The sequence below is a fragment of the Anarhichas minor genome, unplaced genomic scaffold, assembly GCF_050575085.1.
Source record: "Anarhichas minor isolate MPS153535 unplaced genomic scaffold, ASM5057508v1 ptg000018l, whole genome shotgun sequence".
NCBI classification, from domain to species: domain Eukaryota; kingdom Metazoa; phylum Chordata; class Actinopteri; order Perciformes; family Anarhichadidae; genus Anarhichas; species Anarhichas minor.
Genome location: NW_027466464.1, coordinates 8,331,188 through 8,350,525, shown reverse-complemented (window position 1 = coordinate 8,350,525; position 19,338 = coordinate 8,331,188). Strand labels below are relative to the sequence as shown.

Sequence of the window (19,338 nt, the reverse complement as noted above, 5' to 3'; positions counted from 1 at the left end):
TCATGTCTCCCTGGTGTCTCATAACATGAAGATGTTCTCTTAGAGTGATGCTTATAGAATGGCTGCTTTCCCTGTAGATCTATCCCTCTTGAACTAGTTGTCTCTTCCATCTGTCTCTCCCATCCCTTAATAACATGCCGAGCTTCCCTCAGGGCGGTTCATCTTTTGACACATCAAGGAGTGAAGCCTTGGCAGCCTCAGCAGAAATGCTGAGAAAAACATACCATGAATCGCAGAAAAAAAATCATCTTGAAAGGTTCAAAGGAGATAACTTTGATTGCCAAATATAAATTCCACTCACACGTTTGTGCAGATATGTTTGTTTTGCCATGTCACGCATCATGTTTGTTTTTCAGATTGAATTTTGAGATATTCTACGGTAGGCTTCACGAGAGAAAAGCACACAAACAGAACGTGTGGCTGGTAAACTGTGAAAAAAACCCTGTGAACCTCCAGCTGCGTCAGCTCCAAAGTATGTGTTATAAAAGCAGTAGTGACCGGGGAGGATGCCATTTAACATGCAACCACACAAGAGGCCCAGGCTGAGTTAGCAGAGGCTCAGCCTACCCACTAACTTATTCCTGTCAATAAGTGACAGGCTGGCAAGGAAAAATAAAAAGCAAGTCTCGAGTGACAGGAAATTTCAATAGCAGGTGATTGTTTTCAGATCCACACTTACGTAAGAAAAGTCCGCATAAATTGAGAAGTAATTGCAGCAAAAGAGCATTCACAAATCCTTTTGAGCATCTTGTGTTCTAGTTAGCCTGTATTTTATGGTGATTTTCTGTGTGTTGACCCTTTATTTTGGCTTGGCGGTGTTTCTTTATTCTCGCTTCACTGTGCTATTAGTGGTGGAATGAGAGAAAGCATCCTGTAGCCAGCACTAATTAACCAGGAACTGATGGGCGAACGCTGTCCGGAACAGACCATCAGCACCGTCCAACATCGGCTCCGTCCACTAATGATGAAAACATGCTTGTTTCCAGCTTCTCACAGAAGCCCGGCCTTTGAAGTGTTACACGTTTGCACGTTTTTTTCCCGCGAGTGGAAACCCACTCACGTGAGTTTCGTTTTTTTTAAAGTGTTAGACCTCTCCCACGATTTAAAATGAACTAACAATTATGATACGCGCTCATGCGCCTCTTACATAGAACTCCGAGGCGATTCATATTTGAAGTGAGCCACAATTGCACATCTGATATTCATAATTTCCCTGTTTAATGGGCTATTTTGACGTCTGTAGCTCGCAGTGATTTGGTTGTAACCATACAAGGGGGCGAAGCAGCCAAGCCAGAGCCCGCTCACCGCTCACTGTGGCCTGACCATGACCAAACAGTTGCTTCCCCAGTGGTCTTTGGCCTCTTCCGCGTGTACTTGATGAAGCTCCTTTGGGCCTCAAACCCGACATCGGCATGTCGGTTTGGAGGTGAAATATTGGCAGTGCCTTTGTTGGACACACATCTGAGCTCACTGGCAGTCAAAACAGTTGAAATAAGAAGGCAATCCACTGTGATGCATCTCATTGTAAATAACCTCCTGTGTGTTGTGGTGTATTTTGTCTGAACCATTTAGGGTAGAAGCAAATGCTCGTGCTTGTCGGTCGATTTTTAAGCTTATTTATGCTGCGTTAACCATGTGGTAGTGATTTTCTTCTCATATAAAAAATATATCCCCTTCTTGTGTTCATCCACAACGTTTAGACGGTGGATTCTTCATGAGAAGGGTGGGGAGGATCTTTTAATTTCATTTGTCCAGCCACGGCCTCGTCATTTGAACGACCATCAGATGGATTTCATGCTGTGGGAAGACCTTGTTAGTGTTGCGCTACCGGTTGTTGATGGAAAACAGCTGGCTTTCATGTCTATACAACAGCCCTTTTCCATCCTGTTTGGGTGCAAATGGACCTTCATGGAGCAGCCCAGACTGAAAAGCATGTTTCCTGATGTTTGGTTCCAAATTTAAATATCCACCAAATAGCTTAGACCCGTGACTAAATTACATGTTTAGTGGATTCTCTGGTTCACAGGATATTGAATTATTGACTCTCTTATAAAGGAAAGATAGCATTTTAGTGGTAAAATATCCCCAAGCATCATTCTTCTTTTTGAGACGATTGGATTTAACCGTCTGTTTGAATTCTGCATCATTATTCAGCCACTGACGACATCACTCGCCGCTGCCAGCGCGCTCTTGCCAGCGCGCTCTTGCCAGCGACACACAGCCACCCAGTCGAACATGGCGTGTTACACACTTGACATTATGTCAAAATGTCAAAGCGGGAAAAGGAACAGGCTCTTCACCATCACAGCAGCTCGGCGGATTTATTAGCCTTCCAAGTTAAACAGAAACCCAGCCGATGTACAAATCCCTCCAAAGGGGCCGTTTGAGCTTCAGTCCTTATTTGGCCCCCGTTTGGAAAGTGAAGAATTTACTTTCTCAGGCAAACTGCCATCAGCGCGGCAGTGGCTCTTGTGTGGGCAGGAGGAGTGCTTGAGGAATTCTGAGTGTGGTTGGACCAATGGCAGGCTTATTTATTGGAGCCAATGAGATGATTTATGCACAGTGGGAGACATGCCTTCTCCCATCAGTTAGGCTGAAGTAGATCAACTCAAGACCAGATTGATTATTGCTAAGTCAGAGGGGTAAGAGGGCATAAATCTCTGGAAAATACGGCAGAGAGCATCAAAAGGGAACAAAATAGTGGACAAAAAAACTCAACTTCTAACAAATCTTTAAACTTTGGAAAAATAAGAAGCTTGATGGGTATGCCACGCAATATATCACATACATTTACCTGTCAAAAAGCACAAAACTAAAACAATAAAAGCACTGACGATGGAAGCTTATTGCCCTTATTGTTTGACAAAGTGCAAACAAAGAATGCAAAGGTTGCTGAGCAAGCCAGTCTTGCTCCTCCTCGGTTCTCTGAGGATGCTTGTTCCAGCCTGTTTCAAGTGTGTGAGCGTGGAGGGAAAACTGTTCATCACTATCCTGCTTGAACTGCAGCACGTTTACTCATTATACGACGATTCAGCTCGGTGGACCGGGCTCCAGAGTCCTGCTTTGATATTCTGCACTCTCCATTTCCATATAAACCCACTTGAGTACTTGAGCAGCACTTTTGCTGAAGTCATTAAAGCTCTCGCTGTCGCTGATCCACGCTCTCATTGTGAGGGGGGGGATCAAGACAGAGGAGGGAACCTCTGTGAAGCTGTCGAGACTCACCTGAGACATTTGACCTTTGCTGCGGGTAATTCAACAACGTCCCGCCTCAGCTCACCTCTGTTTGCCCCCTAATGAGGCCTCTCGGCTGGGTTGAAGTTGCGGAGGGGCCCTCCCGGTGGCTCGCTTGACTCCTTGTTCTAGTTCAGCGGCTTCCCAGACGCCCCTCGTGACTCGATGAGATTATCATCATAAACTCCCTCTTCTAAAGGCCTAAAAAACACTTTGACTCTGTTTCTCTCCATGCCAGAGAGTTTTCTTTGCGGTCTGCTGGTCACTTTGCTGGGAAGTGATTGGTGAAACTCACTCAGTGGCCAAAGAAAAGGTCAATCATTTCAAATCGTCCGTTATGCTGAAGAAACAATGCACGGATAAAAACGGATAACTACCAGACAAAGAGGTCTTTTTTTATCCCTATTCAACTGAACTGGATTATTTTACAGATGCATATGCAGTTGCACAAACATTTGCAGACGGATGGAGTTGAGGTGCTGAAGCGTGTGGCAGGGCCTCTTGGAGATTCCTTCACTTTTATCCGTCTGAGCTGGTAAAGCCCACGTGAAGCCTGTGTTAGTCTGGCTTCTAGCTGCAGCCGCCATATATGGATGAAGTCAGGGTAGCTGCTGTTCTCTCGCTTGGTTGCATGGTGATGCGGTGAGGATTTTAAGTTGACACGGTGTTAGTCTGTATTTTCTCTCTGTCTGCTGCTCTGGCCGTCTTCTCTCATGACTGCCTCACTAAAGAAAGTGATATGATAACAATATTTCCAAGCCAAGTCTGATTCCTTGAAAACCATTTTAGGTGCACAGATGTGCTCTGTAAGAAATAATTCAGCATTCATAAGGCTGGGAGCCGACCAGTAGTCCGGTTTCTAGAGCCGCAAACGGAAGTCTAAGTCATCACTCTACCCTTCTGACCTTTAGATCAATACTGGAGGGAGTAATCACCGGGACATGTGCAGGCGTACGCTACAGTACAGCGCACAGAACAGCAACTAATGTCAGCTGTGAATAAAGGCAGATGCTCCTGCTACGAGGCCCCGGGGCCAGTGGGACCGCCAACACTGAAATATGAATGTTAGCCCCGGCCCCCAGGTAGTGTCGGCTCTGTAAAGAGCCGGCATGAGCCGACTCGCTTCTGGGACTAGCAACTTCCTCTTCTGTTGGGCTGTGAGGAGCTGCTGCCGATTCGTTGGGTATCGACCATACAGCTGAATCAACTTTCAACAAATACACCCATGAATATGGGAGCTATTGCAGGGCTATTGTATTTTAGCTAGGTGTACATTTGTATTTTCTTTGCAACATATCTTTTTTCAAACAATCCTGTTAATGCATGCATCCTTGTCATTGGATGCATGTTCTCCTCCGTATTTCGGCTTTTAGCCACTTCCCTGTAGCACCTGCAGCAGCAACAGTTGTAACTCATTCACTTAATTAACCCGGGTATTCAAAATGATGCCCTCCAAGTTGTTTCTCAAAAGGAATGGCTACTCTCACACATGCACACACAAGGACAAGGTCCAACTGATGTTGGCCACACAAGGCTTGCAAATGTTAGCTTATAAAGTCAGATTTTACGACATAAAAAATGTCACTTCATGTGTTATTTAAGGGTGCAAATCATATTGCAGTGTGCATATCAGAAGCAGAACCAGTCAGTATGGTAACCTATTAAAGGGCCAGCAATGCAACATAGAAATCAGCAGAAACATTTTGTACCTTGTTGACATACCTCCGTACACGCTTGGTCAGCTTCTTCATATTTTTAGAGGAGCACATAACCGTATCAGCACTGAGTGGCGGACTGATAACACCATGCGCTGGGTGGAATCTGCTCCGCCGAGATGTTATCCCACTACTGTGTTCTGATACGCTTGATGATAGCATTACAAAGTCAATGAGTCTTTTGTTTTCCCAGAGCAAACTAATTACGGCGGCTTCCTTCCTGCCTTGCGTCTGTTGTCTCCAGATAGCGCGCTCTCATCTCACCGCTCGTAAACATCCGTCAACTCGCATCAAGCACACGTATGTGTCCGTGTGCTCCCTCATGCGTGTTTATCTGTGCACACTGAAGTAAACACAATCAGATGGACGTCACTCAGCTTGCCAGAGAGGGCCTGTTTACCCATCGTAATCAGTGATGTGCGGTGCACAGGGTTATGCAGACTATTAGGAGCCACACTTGCCTGTCATGGATACTATAAGCGTTGAGTACCAAAATGGCCTGCTATTTAAAGACGCTACATGTAGCATTACAACATCAGGAAATCAATACCGCTCTAATTTTGAGGCGATAGTATAATTAGGGGACAAGTCATGCTGTTGCTGGGAGATCTGGCGACAGGTACTGGGCACTCTGCATTTCGGAGCACTGGTGTGCCACCCAGTTGTTTTTGTTGGGAAACCTACTGTTGTTTTACTGAGTGGTTGCACAGCACCGAGCGGAGCCAGGATGCTGTTTCACAAGACAAAAGGAGCTGAAGCTTTCCGTTTCTTTTTCAGCACGAGACTGCATTGCCAAAACAGACAGGGGTGGTCAAATAGTTTTCAGCAGGGAGAGAGATTGAGGGGGGGCCCAGGCTATAAAACATTATTTTATCACCAGCAATTGTGTTGTAGTATTCGTGATTTGAGGGGTCTCCGTCTCGGAAGCGACCACATTTTTATGAGGTATTGTCTTGGTCTCGGACAAAGAGAAGACCGGTCTGGTCTTGGTCTTGACTTGGTCTCGGTTTAGGTGGTCTTGCCTACAACACTGCTGCATGGCATTTTAGCAGTAATTAGCAGCAGTAATGTTATTACATCTGCAGGCCGACTGCAGTAAAGAACCACTGGCAGCCCAGTCGTGGTTCAACGCTGCTATTTATAAAATATTGTCGGTGTACGAGGAAACTGTTTGTGGCACCTTTATCGCCTACGGACGTCACACAAATCTTCTATGATTGGCCGGCGTCCAACATGTAATCCGTCATGTTTCACTGTCAAGTCGCAGGAAGAATTTATGACTCTATAATCCCCTAATCTGACACAGTGACCATCTGGGAAGGCATAAATATTGTGTAGTCCGATCCCGGCATATGTGTTCACGTGGAGTCACAGAGCAGGGGAGGATCCGGGTGCCCACACTGTGTGACTGTAAATTGAATTTCTCGCATGATGTTTGACCTGAGTTGTTATTGAATACAAGTGAGATGGCTTTAGACATGGCTGACGAGGCACTGTGTGTTGCGTTGTGTCTGGATTCTCTCACACAGAACTAAAAATAACATCATGCAAAAAGAGTTATAAAGTCCCAGTGTAGTGCGTCAACCCGTGTGTTGTTTTCTGACTTTTACAGGAAGCATTCTCTCTCAATGTGAACTCAGTGCCAAACTGTGATTTTGCCTGGAATGGCCCTGACATGTTTCCCACACAGAGAAACAGTCTGTTTTATGAAGCAGGGGTTATTTCTGTGCTGTTGAGGGCGATTTAGGGAATACTCCGGCATTCAGGGTGAAACTCTCCGCGATGTCTCTCCCTCCCTGTTTCTACAAAAGAATATACACAACACAGTCCTAAAGTACTTCATAAGATGCCACTAGTGTATGTCCTTTATGGTGCTTTTGTTGAATTATTCATCTTGTCTTTGTTTAATGTGATCTACTTAACATTTACAGGTTTTTTCAGCAGACTTTAATGCTTTTCTTCACTCACGATTTCTCTGTTTCTCCATTTACAGGTCACCACATCATGTCAACTAACTACCAACTATGATCTGGTGAGTGTAGTGTGTGTGTGTGTGTGTGTGTGTGTGTGTGTGTGTGTGTGTGTGTGTACCAATGAGACCATCTTTTAAAGATCTTATTGACCTCTGAAATCCCCGTCACGATGCAATGATCCCTCCTGGATTTGTGTCAGAAGCACACACAGACTGTGAGGTCAAGACACCCTCCGTGTCCTGTTGTCCGCTGTAGAGGGGACATTTATTTGCCTTTGTATGAAGACAGTAGAGAGTAACATGGACTAGAAATGACATGCATTAAAGTATAAGTATACAATCAATGTATAGTATACATGACACAGCAACCAAGAAAACGGTCCTGAGAAGTTTCAGGAAGCTATTTAGATGCAACACAGAGTAGGAGAGGACTGAGCTGCAGTCAAAGTGATTACTCTCCTTTCCTCTAGGGGTTGCTCCTTTATAAGACAAAATGTGATTTACGCACTGAAGCACTGAGGCTCGAGTCATTTTCCCTTTAATGAGCTTTGAATGGGAGATTTAATTTACTTCCATAAAGAACGCACGCTCAGCAAATGGTGGGTCATGATTAGAAAACCAGCGGGGAAAGCAATTTGATCGTTCTCCTGATTTCTAGTCAATAAAGTCGAATAAAAAGTGGCACAGTCGGTCCTGTTTTATATTTTCAAGATTAACCACCAAAATGACCAAATTAGGAACATTCCGAGCAGCAGTAACTACTTTTCACTTATTTACTCTGGACGCCGGCCGTTTTAAATGACTGCAGCAGCTTGTTAAACAGTTCCCAGTTTTGTTTATAGAGCTCACATCAGCCTGAGACGCTGTACCTAACCCAGTTAAGAGATTTTCCTTAACACATGGATCACTGTCAAGCTCTTTGTGTGTGAGTGTGTGTGTGTGTGTGTGTACATATTTTCTTTCCACTTCTCACATACTGTCTCTGATTCTGCATCTCTGCCTCTCCCTGCCACTTATGGACCAGATTACTTTACAGGCAGATCCATCCTGTTGCAGCTTTTCCAAATGTTTTAATTATTATTTCTTCATATTTGGGACATGTACATAAAACATGTATTTGTATTTCACGGCCCTGGTGGCGGTGTGTACAAACACCTTCCTCTCTTGTGCTCCACAATTTTCGATTTCAAATTTGTGGTCACTTTTTTATTTTGGATGTTTTCTTTTGAGATATTCTGCTACTTGGATATCTCTGTTCTGAGATTTGATTCTGTTTCAATTTTTTATAATTGAGGATTGTATGTCTCTCTCTCATCCTTTCTCTCGCCATGTTGTTTCTTCCTCGGCGTGAGAGAAACAATGACTAACCCACTGACTCTGTCTCGCTTCTCTCTCCAGCCTCCCACTCCTCAGCTGGCACTAAAGCATGTAGATACACCGGTGAGTAACACCTCTTCCTTATTAGTGTTAATGCCAAGTAGACAAAGCTCCTCATTCATAAAGGCTGCTATTGTTATGCAGCAAAGTGCTGGAATAACAATCCTTATATGCACTGGTGATCTTTCTTGAGTCTGGAGTGTGGCACTGGAATAATTATAGACTGATTCTGTGTTGAAGTATATTCAATTAATATATTTTAAATTCATTCCAACTTGCAAATGCGACCACCTGTTCCTGCTCACTGCAGAAGGTGGCAGCAGCATGCAATACATAGCAGCTAGCCAATCAGAGCTCCTGTTGCTGCTCTGCAGGTTCGACTCCTTTTTATTTCAGGAGGGCTCTCCTGACTTTAAATTACAGTAAAGGGACCCGTCTCGAAATTAAAGTCACCATGAATTGGAATCTGTTAATGGTAAAAAATGTTTTAAAGTTGAACAAACATTTTTTTGAAATAATTTAAACACAACGATTGTAATTCAAATTCTTAAGTGGCAAAGTTACCTATCTAAGAGACAAAAAAGTCCATGATTATACCCCTGACTTGATACAACCAGGTGGCCTGAGGTAAATGATTTAACCCTCGCTGTGTTCCGTGCCAGTATAAAGAAATATTTGGTACATACCTTACAAAACGGGAAAAGCTGCCGTGACATCTGTTGCTGCCAGTTTACTGCAAATTGTGTCTCATCTGTGCCAGAAATGGCTGCCAAGGCCTGGCCTGAGACTAGGCATGCATGTTTAGCTTGACATTGCTAAATCATGAAGGGTGTTTGTTTCCAAGAGGGCGAGATTCCAGAAAATGAAGAGAGGAAACTGATGCAGAGAGAAAACAGGTCACTCAAACCAGCGGTCACAGAGGCAAACATCTGTTAGCGTGTTTAAAATGTTTTTAGATCATAAGAGGCTCATGTCTTTGTTTTCCTTTTCATGAAACCAGAAGCAACATTTATCCAAAAGATAAAAGCAGCACTGATGTCCCGCATGCCTGTTATTTCTCTCCTCTGTGAGTCACGATAATGAGTCGGTGTTTGCGTCGGACGTCGCCTGAATATTTCGAGCGGCAGCAGAAGTTGCAGCGATGATTCAGAGTGAGATTATAAACAGATCGGTCTGCATGGAGATTAATTCACAGTCTGGGACTTCACACAGAGGAAGAGAGAAGGTCCGCAGACTCGGAGTCTGACAAGCATGGACTGAAGGATGGAGAGGTTTCTGTGCAGCTTCTTTCACTGCAGGTTGCCATAAGCGGCTGTGATTCCAGACAGCACACAAAACAAGCTGCAAACCTTTCTGGGCCAAGTTTCCAGCTTACAGGGAGTCAATGTTTTACACTCAAAAGACAATATTTTCTAAATTGTGTAATTATCTACCATCAGCAGGAAACTCATGCTGTGTTCTTTGTGCAATAAGAGGTGTGAGATTGTGTTCATCCTCTTTGGTAAAACGCACAAACAGAGAAATAATGGAAACAAAGTAGCGACATCCTCTCAACAACACGGTTTATGGGAAACGTGGATGTAATTATGAGTCTGTGCCAGCACTAAAAATACCAAGACAGAGGCTACTCATTTTTACTGTAAGTATAGAAAGTTGTCACAAACAATTTGACAATGACTAAGTGGTGTTTGGGAGTAAATACTCAGACATTTCATATAAAAATGAGTTGCATCCTCAGCTGAGGCTCGTGATCCTGATTTATCATCCATATGTTGTGGCTGCTAACTATGGGAACTTTTTTAAAATCAGTTTGTGGCTCAGGAGAGGACAGAGACAGAGACTGAGACGCTGTGAATCAAAAACACTGCTGTACATTTTCACTGTGCACAAAGAATACAAAGGAAAGAAATGTCTCCGTTGTAATGACTCGTCATGTTACTGCTTAAGCAATTAAGATCAAACACATGTGCAGCAGAGAAGCACAAACATACTGTACATTCATACATGCACAAACACACGGCCTGGGAAAAAAGGGAGTCAAGACGAGAGAAGCGGAGGGGAGTCAGACATAATGAGAGATAATGAGACCGAGGGAGGAGTAGATCCAGAGGACACAAAGTGGGCGTGAGGGAGAGAGGAAGCAGGAGAAAGTAGGGAGAAGACAGTCGAGAGGAAAGAACAGAGAGAAGATGCATCAATATATATACATTACATAATCGCTGATAAAGTCCAGCATCTTCTTCCATCATGAGGATCCGGAGCGTCTTTGTTTTGATTTCATGATCTTAATAGTAAAACTTAGAGAAGTGGTTCCAGTCTATCTATAGCCATGCCTCTGGGCCGCTGCATTCGAAGGCGTTTCGACCACCTGCGTTCATCCTGGAGGTGGAGCACTGGGTACCTGTTCAGCAAGGTAGGCCGCTCCCACACAGGAAGTGTGCACCTTAAAATGTGTGAAATTTGTTAGTTGACAAAATGCTTTTACAAAGTCCATTTGTAGCTTTTCTGGAGCTTTCGATCATATTTAATGAAATCCATGCTAAAATATGCAACAAATTATTATCGTTTTCTCTAATGAATGTGGTTGGTGTTATTATATATTTTCCTTACTGTCAACATATTTCATAAATGGACCGAATCTATTTCTCAATACTCAAACAGCAGAATAGGGAATTTGTTTGGGACTATTTTCAGCAGCGGATGAATTCACATTTAATGTAAAGTGAGATGTGGCACGAGGTATAGGTTCATGTTAATGAAGGAACACGTCACTCATTGATGTGTTTTCTAAGGAATAAGATATGCAGTATCATGCTTTGGCTGCACAGGAACAGTGTCTACATTTATTGTTGGCTTTGGTTGTTTCACGTGATTCTTTTTGACGAGGAGAACCAGCCTTTCACTGTGTAAAGAAAGTGCCTTTAAATGGACAGACAGTTCACCCCACCTTACATGCTGCATTAACTTTTACAAGGCGTTCATGCGCCCATGTTGCTACAAGACAACAGATTGTTCCTGTGATGTGAAACGTACCGGCGTGACACCCCCGAAGCCCCACGCGAACAGGCTGTTTCATTTTGCAAACACCAGCGTCCGCGGTCCGCCTAGCATCTGGTTCCTGTCAAATCACAGAGAATTATGCCTCCCATTTCGGCTCTTGTGGGTGGGATTAGCTTCATCTGTGAGAGAGAGAGAGCTTTGGGGCTGTGTGTTTAACCTTGCGCCCTGATTACAGACCCTTCTCCTGCCAATATCTCTGTTTAAACCACTTGACCAGTGAAGCCGAACGCTCACTCTCTCTGACGAGGGAAAGAAGTGGAGGACGAAGATAAATTCTGCCGTCATTCTATCTTCTTGGATGGCTTCATCTTCTTGATGGCAGCCGACTCATACAGACAAGTTCTCCTCTGGGCTGACAAACAGTGAGAGGAAGAGCCAACTCTAGCATCTATTATGCAGCGATTCCTCGACAGTACAGCATATTTAGTAACATTTTCCCTCTGCAGCACCCGTCACAGTAGAACAGCTTCCAGTCTTTCCTCACTAAATACACGACTGGATAATTAAAGTGTGTGCTGAAATCCTGACAAGACCTGAGTCAGGGTGGTTTTCTCCTGGAACACACTGATGTGTTGTGATTTGTGTCTTCTTCTTCTCCTCCTCCTCACCCTCCTCCTTCCGTTCTTACTGTACTTCTTCTCTTTCTTAGTCTAATTCTGTTACCTCTTCTTTCCCAACATCCTCGTCCTTCACTTTCTTTGTCTTTTCCATCTATCATTTCTCCTCTACTTCTTCAATTTCTCCTTCTCTTCTTCATCTATTCGTCCTTTTCCTGCTTCTCTTCCTTCTTTTTCCTCTTCCTTTTTATCTTTAATTCCAATACTACGTAATACTACTTTGTATTTTTACCCTTCATCCTCTCTTTTTTAAACTTTTTTCTTCGGTTCATCCCGAACAATTTCTTCTTCTCCTCCTTCCCTTTCTCTCTCTGCTGGACTCTTCTCTTTACTTTTTTTGAGAACTTTGTTTTTGTTTGCCTCATCCTTCTTCTTCCTCTTCCTCTGCTGCCTCTATTCTCCTTTTTCTCCCCCTAACCATCTCTTTGTTCCTCCTCTTCTTTTCTTTGTTTTCCTCCTAAACAGTTTCAGTTTAACCTCTGTGACCTCACTTTTCCCTTGTAGGTTATGTCAGATTTTAATTCAATAACATCCCCCGTTGTTAAGACAGAGTATGCTTATGAATCATTTTTCTCTCCCCCTCCCTCTGCTTATATGTGCATTGTGTGTGTGTGTGTGTGTGTGTGTGTGTGTGTGTGTGTGTGTGTGTGTGTGTGTGTGTGTGTGTGTGTGTGTGTGTGTGTGTGTGTGCTCTCCAGGGATCTACGAGGTCCTGCAAGAGTGTGGAGATATTGCGAAAGCAGTCGCGGTAAGACACCGCATTGTTATACTATTGTGTTGTACTAAATGCGAATGTGCAGATGTACACACTTACTTAGTAGTAGGAATGATGAAGGTATATGGAATAAATTAAGAAATAAAGTTCATTTTTCCTCCAGCATCACCAGTTGAACCAAAAGATAGATAGCATTTATCAACAGAGATCACGTCAACAATCAGTGACGGATTGTGAATCTTTTCCTTTCCATGAACTATAAGCGTGATCTGCGGGAGTTTACATTTGATCAAGTGGACTCTGAGAGAAATCGTCTCACAGCAGCATGTGCTTAAAAACGATGAAAAGGTGAAATCCTCAGATAAATACCTCTAGCTCCCTCTGCCTCTCCAGGAGTCAGAGTGTGGTTCCGGCCATGGAGGAGAGCTATGAGGTCGACCTGGTCTACATCACAGAGAGGATCATCTCTGTCTGTTTCCCCGCCGGTGCCGAGGAACGCAGCTACACCACCAACCTCAAGGAGGTGGCAACGATGCTGCGGTCCAAACATGGCGAGCACTATCTGGTGAGAAACGCCCCCTAAAGTGACTCATATCCCTCTGTTTTTATCTTATCAAATGATTTGTTCTTATATTTCAATGATCCGACTGTGTTTCTGTGATTTCTTTGAGGGACAAACAACATTATTTGTATCACTTTGATATGTTTAGATATGCTCTCTTTCTGATTTCAGATTCTCAACCTGAGCGAGTGGAGCAGTGACTTATCAAATGTAAACCCTAAGGTACAAAGCAGCTGGATCATCTTTGTTGTTTGAATCCAGACACATAAAAACACATGTTAATCTGTGACTTCCTGTTTAGAGAGGAATTAAACCAAAAAGAACCCGAGGCCAGAGGATTTTGCGCTATTTGTTTTAAGTACTGCAGGGTTAACTTGTGACCATGTTTGGTGGCAAGTTTACATACATTACTATAACTGACCACACGAAACAGTGCACGTAATAGCTTACAGTCCTAAAGAATATCACATTTTTACTATTCATTGGTGATCAACATCCCATTCAAAGCCAGTCCAGAACCAGGCCTGAAAGAACCCCTTCTTTTGGTCCCTACCCTCAGGTTGTGGAGTTTGGCTGGCCAGACCACCATGCACCGGCGCTCGACAAGATCTGCAGCATGTGCAAGGCCATCGACACGTGGCTCAATGGAGACCCACGCAACGTAGTGGTGCTGCACAACAAGGTAAAGCAGGGAGGAACGGTACACCATGTTCAGAATGTGAAAGAACAGCACGTGTTTAACGTCAAGGACACACCCTCCTCCTCATGCCCAGTTGAAATTAATATTCTGTAAGGTATAGTTCAACATTACAGATACACTTATTCGTTTTCCTATTGATTCAGATGATACCCCTCTCATATTTGTCCATTCAATATGAAGATGATTAGCATAGCTTAGCATAAAGCCTATAAACAGTGGGAAGCAGCAAACGTGGCTCCGTCCAAAGATAATAAATCTGCCAACCAGCACCAGTTAAGCTAACCGATTATCACGTTTTACTTCATTTGTTTAATCAAACAAAAACCAAAGAGTTTTACCGAGCATATGTGCTGGACTATTTGTTGGCATTGAACTATATACGTTAAATGTGAAAAAAATGTCTTCAATGAGATATGCACATGTGGCTGCTGACCTTCTAAAATCAACACACGTTCTTGTATTTTTTTCAATTCTTGTAGTTATACATTCCTTTGTGTCTTATTTAAACACTCAGTGTGATACAAGATGTTCACGTGTCTTGTGGTCTCTGTTTCTGTGTCACAGGGGAACCGAGGTCGAACAGGGGTGGTGGTGGCTGCGTACATGCACTACAGCAACATATCCGCAAGGTATCAAACATCTGTCGACATAATCCTACTACTACATTTAATTGTTTGGCTGTAGTTTAAGCGAAGAGATTGATCGGCAGAGGTGAAGGATTAAGGCCGCTGATGATTAAGAATCGTGATTTCCTTTGAATCTCCTCCTTCGAGAGGTTTTGTAAGGACAGGAGCACCAGTCAATCACAGTTAGCCCTCGAGGTCTGGGACTTGAGCAGCCTTGAAAATCAAACGCCGATGTTATTATTATTGCAAAGCACTCACGCTTATTATTCTGGCTCTGCGAGAAGAATCACTCCCAACATGTCATCGTTCTTTAATGCGACCAGATGTTGATCGGTGGGAGGGAGCCAGGAGGATTTAAAGCTGCTTTGTAAATGATGAAGGCCAGGGGATTTCTCTAAATCTCAAACTTGGGAAAAATGTGCAGCTTTGATACTGCAAAATGCTCTCGAGTATGACAAATAATCACAATGTCTGTTTAACTGTGTGTGATGCAGTGCTGACCAGGCGTTGGACAGGTTTGCTATGCGGCGCTTCTACGAGGACAAAGCACTTCCTGTGGGCCAGCCATCACAGATACGGTCAGTTATTACCTCACTTCCTGTTTGCCTGACATGAAGCTTTATGAGTCTGACCTTTGCCGCAGCAGCTTGCCTGCTGTTTCCGAATGTTTGCAGCTTATGTTACATTCGACGAATACGCTCACATTCTTAGAGGGTGAAGAGAGGAAACCCCCAGAGAGTTTTGCTCTTCATACATTCGAATGCACACTGCTTCAACATAACAAGACAAACTGACTGATCCAGTTGTTGTTTAACAAACATTTCAGAGGAAATTCTTTCCTTTTTTTTCTCCTTCACATTATCTCCAGTTTAGTTTTAATTGGGATAATTGTGAGTAAACGTCGTGGCACGGAGAGAAGCCGTCTATCTTGTCTGTCTGAGGGATTCCTCTGGTGTCTCGGGGGAGGCTGCGGGGCTCTGTGGCAGTTCATTCCTGTCTTCTAAGCACATCGGAGCATATTTTCCTCCATTTCTTCTCCACTTTTAACATCGAGTGTTTTGAGATAATGGGCTGCTCATGAATAGAGAGCAAATTCCAGAACAGAACCAATCAAGAGTGGTTTAAAAGTATTTAAGAAATGTCTTATTTTGAATGCAGCCCCCTCTAGGGGTAGTATCTTCTGAGACATCCTCCTTTTACTCATAGATCTGCTTCTACCATATTACCTGCCCCATCTACATTAATAGACAATTAACTGCTTTAAGGCTTGACCCCTCAGCGTCTCTCTTCTTCACCTGCGAAGAGAGGAATCCTCATCTGAGCCCGTCTTGGAAAAGATGAGCAGGACAAAGGTTGCAGGGAATAAATGAGGAAACACAGGAAACAGCAGGGGACTTAACACCACTTCATTTCAGCTTGTGATTCAGGCAGCCAGCCATTCTCTAACAGGTCTATAGGCTTGCCCTCTGCCACGCTGCTATTTCCTGCTTTGGATATAATTATCTCTGCCCCTGGAGTCTGCAAGTATTACGGTCTGGAATGTGTGACATTAACATCAAGATTAGGAGATGAGCTGCTGCTGCTACAGAAGCTTGTAAAAGTTTGGATTAAAAGTGTTACATGGAGCATTTTAGGATCATTAAATGATTAACGTGTTGGTTGTGAAATGTTAGAATGCAACAGCAAACAAACTTGCTGAGAGGAATGGCTGTCACTGTGCACGCTGGAAATGGGCTGAATTGTTTTATGGGCTCTCTTCTTCATTAACTTGTTTTTAATCTTGGCTGTAGTCAATTCATATTACTATGTGTGTACGTAGTTTGAAAGGCTTTAATATAGGATAATTCATTGGTAAAACACAGAACATGATTAAGTCTCATATGACACTACAAGCCCCTGCCGCCTCCCCGCTCAGTCTAATTGAATTTCAGAGAGGCGAAACCATCTGGACACTGACAGCGGAGCAAAGGGGGGGAGCGTCTGCATGTGGCAACCCCACGGTCAAGTTCACGTTGGGTGCCATCATTGTTATCATCATTAACAACCAGACCACACACTCAACGGACCCCCGACCGGCCTCCACACACCCATTCACTCTGACATTTCCCGTAGTGGATGAAGGTGGTTTTATAGTCAGAGTGGGACTTACCTCTGGCTGGGCTGCTGGAGCTGACGGGCGGTAAAGGATGAGGATCTAATCTGCTAAAGGATCTAATCTGGTAAAGGATGAGGATCCTAACACAGGATGAGGGTCTAATCTGCTTGGATGGGGTGCAGCCACAACTGCTTGGATCATGTAGCCGTAGTCATTAATATATTGTGTTGAATTTGTGCACAGCTGGATGTGCTCCATGAATTGGAGACCTCATGCTTACTCTCTTTTGTTTTCAGGTATGTGCGATACTTCAACGGACTTCTTTCTGGACACATAAAAATCAACAACAAGCCTCTGTTCCTGCATCACGTCATCATGCATGGCATACCCAACTTTGAGTCCAAAGGAGGTGAGCTTCTACCTCTGCCGAGCGAACAGAAAGAGCCTGCTGGTTCTCTTGGAAATGTTTCAAGCTTCTGGTTTTGATTCCCTTCACAGGCTGCCGTCCTTTCCTGAAGATCTACCAGGCGATGCAACCGGTCTATACGTCAGGAATATAGTACGGAAACTTTAATTTCAATTCAGTGTGGTGTGTGTTTAAATGCAGGGCAGAGCTGACCCTGTATTGGATTTTAACGCGTTATTATTGTTATTATAACAGCAATGTGCAAGGAGACAGCAACACAAGTATCTGCATCACTATTGAGCCCGGCCTGCTTCTGAAGGGAGACATCCTGGTAAGACCTTATTATCATACTGACACTAAAACTGATTAATACGTTGATTCATGTGCTGATGTTTTCTTTCTTATCTCCCCGTAGTTGAAGTGTTACCACAAGAGGTACAGGAACTCCACCAGGGATGTGATGTTCAGGGTGCAGTTCCACACCTGCGCCATCCACGACCTCGGGGTGGTGTTCGGGAAGAACGAGCTGGACGATACCTTCAAAGGTAACGGCTCTCTGGGTGGGTGTGATTTTTTTTTTTTACAAAATATTTCTGTGTTTTTGTGATCATAAAGAAAATAAGTTGCCAATCACATTGTTTTACAAGTAGAAAAACATTTCTCTATTTTGTGTCTCTATACAGACGAGAGGTTCCCAGAGTATGGGAAGGTGGAGTTTGTTTTCTCATATGGACCAGAAAAAATCAAAGGTAATCAATTTTTCCTGACCAATGGGAAAATGTTGATTTAGATTTTTATAATGTGACTCAACAACAAGGTTATTAAGCCTGATATATTAGGTGTCATTAACATTTTCAAAAAGGTGACAATTACCATTTTTTTCTGAATTGAAGCGATCACTTTTCTGGAAGTTTTTGATTCCTAACTTCTAGAGCGTTTTGTTGGGGCTTCGTTAACATCATCCCATGTGTTCCTCAGGCCTTGGCCACCTGGAGAACGGGCCAAGCGTCTCTGTGGACTACAACACCCAGGACCCTCTGATCCGCTGGGACTCGTACGAGAGCTTCACCCAGCGCTGCGAGGACACGGCGGATGGCGAGCACGGTATGTCCTCTCTCTCACACACACACACACACACACACACACACACAAACGCACAAGTACACAGTTTGATGGATTAGTTGTCTCCACTCATCCACATGCGTTATCGCCTCAAACTAAATTTTACTTCACAAATGAACAAATATGAACTATGTTCAGTATCACTAATCCACATACAGGTTTCAGAGCCACACTTAAAATTCAGTGCACATAAATCCAATTCCTCAGTCACCGCCACAGCTCAAGATCTCTGGCTTTGATGCACTCTGCACTCAACTGAAGAGAAGATCAGTCTGTCTTTCTGCTCCTCAAACCGCCTCTCCTCCTCTAAGCAATACAGCCTCCCACCCTCCTAAACCCCGGTCTGTCAATTACTCCTTTAAATAGCCGCTGCAGAAATAGGGGGGCGTCAGTCGCCCTGCTGGTGGCTGCCCACTTCTCAGGGAGGTTGTAACCTGAGACACCATCAACCCCAAGTCCCACAAGTGCCCAAACCCACCTCCATCCACTCCCAGCTTTCCCATCAGGAGTTTGAAACTTGGTCGGCCTGTATCGTGTACCCCCTCTTACCTATTCAGTCATCCATAGATGAATCAGTGCATGGAATACCATATGTATGACATACAGCAAAGACTCACTCTTTGTAGTAAATATCTGTAATAAACGAACATAACACTGATAATATCATAAAATATCCTTAATATTGTAGAGTTTTTAAGAAGTGTACCATTCCACTTAACATAAATGTGAATCTGAGAAAACAGGAGGATGCACTCAGCATCAGTTGAGTCAGGACTTGGCACTAATCGAAGTGCTGCATCCACTTTTATATTTGGGATTTTTTTTTTTTTCACACGGCTTCACAAAGACCCATTTCATTTTTTATGAACGTCACCAGAGAACAGTTGCGGTAATTGCTATGTTGCAAGAAGGTCAGTGGGAACTGCCGGGATTGCAAGTTTGATTCTAATTGAATGGGTGGTGGTGTTCTCAGCACTCAGCAGAAAAAACCTCTCGGCCAGTTTATTCATTTCTCTGATTGGAGCCTTTCGCTCCGACACTTTGGGCGCGAGAATCCGCACGTTCGGAGGAAAAGATTAAAGAAAATTACAGGAGAGCTGTTTCTAAAGCTCTGTGAGCGTTTGAATTTAAAAGTGA

At 43.7% G+C, this 19,338-nt stretch overlaps 1 protein-coding gene across 2 annotated transcripts in view; it reads left to right on the top strand.

Moving 5' to 3' along the window:
- Positions 1 to 19,338, top strand: part of tns1a (tensin 1a) — a 90,918-nt gene that overhangs the window by 50,672 nt on the left and 20,908 nt on the right. Inside the window, exons 5-18 of one of the 2 annotated variants that reach the window (XM_076094359.1) lie at positions 6,943 to 6,981; positions 8,320 to 8,361; positions 12,674 to 12,723; positions 13,084 to 13,255; positions 13,424 to 13,474; positions 13,812 to 13,934; positions 14,517 to 14,581; positions 15,073 to 15,156; positions 16,970 to 17,082; positions 17,172 to 17,232; positions 17,335 to 17,410; positions 17,495 to 17,624; positions 17,763 to 17,828; positions 18,058 to 18,183. In XM_076094359.1, coding sequence (XP_075950474.1) covers positions 6,943 to 6,981; positions 8,320 to 8,361; positions 12,674 to 12,723; positions 13,084 to 13,255; positions 13,424 to 13,474; positions 13,812 to 13,934; positions 14,517 to 14,581; positions 15,073 to 15,156; positions 16,970 to 17,082; positions 17,172 to 17,232; positions 17,335 to 17,410; positions 17,495 to 17,624; positions 17,763 to 17,828; positions 18,058 to 18,183 — 1,198 coding nt within the window. Of the gene's footprint in view, positions 1 to 6,942; positions 6,982 to 8,319; positions 8,362 to 12,673; positions 12,724 to 13,083; positions 13,256 to 13,423; positions 13,475 to 13,811; positions 13,935 to 14,516; positions 14,582 to 15,072; positions 15,157 to 16,969; positions 17,083 to 17,171; positions 17,233 to 17,334; positions 17,411 to 17,494; positions 17,640 to 17,762; positions 17,829 to 18,057; positions 18,184 to 19,338 lie in introns of both variants that reach the window. The other variant, XM_076094357.1, reaches the window with a different exon arrangement.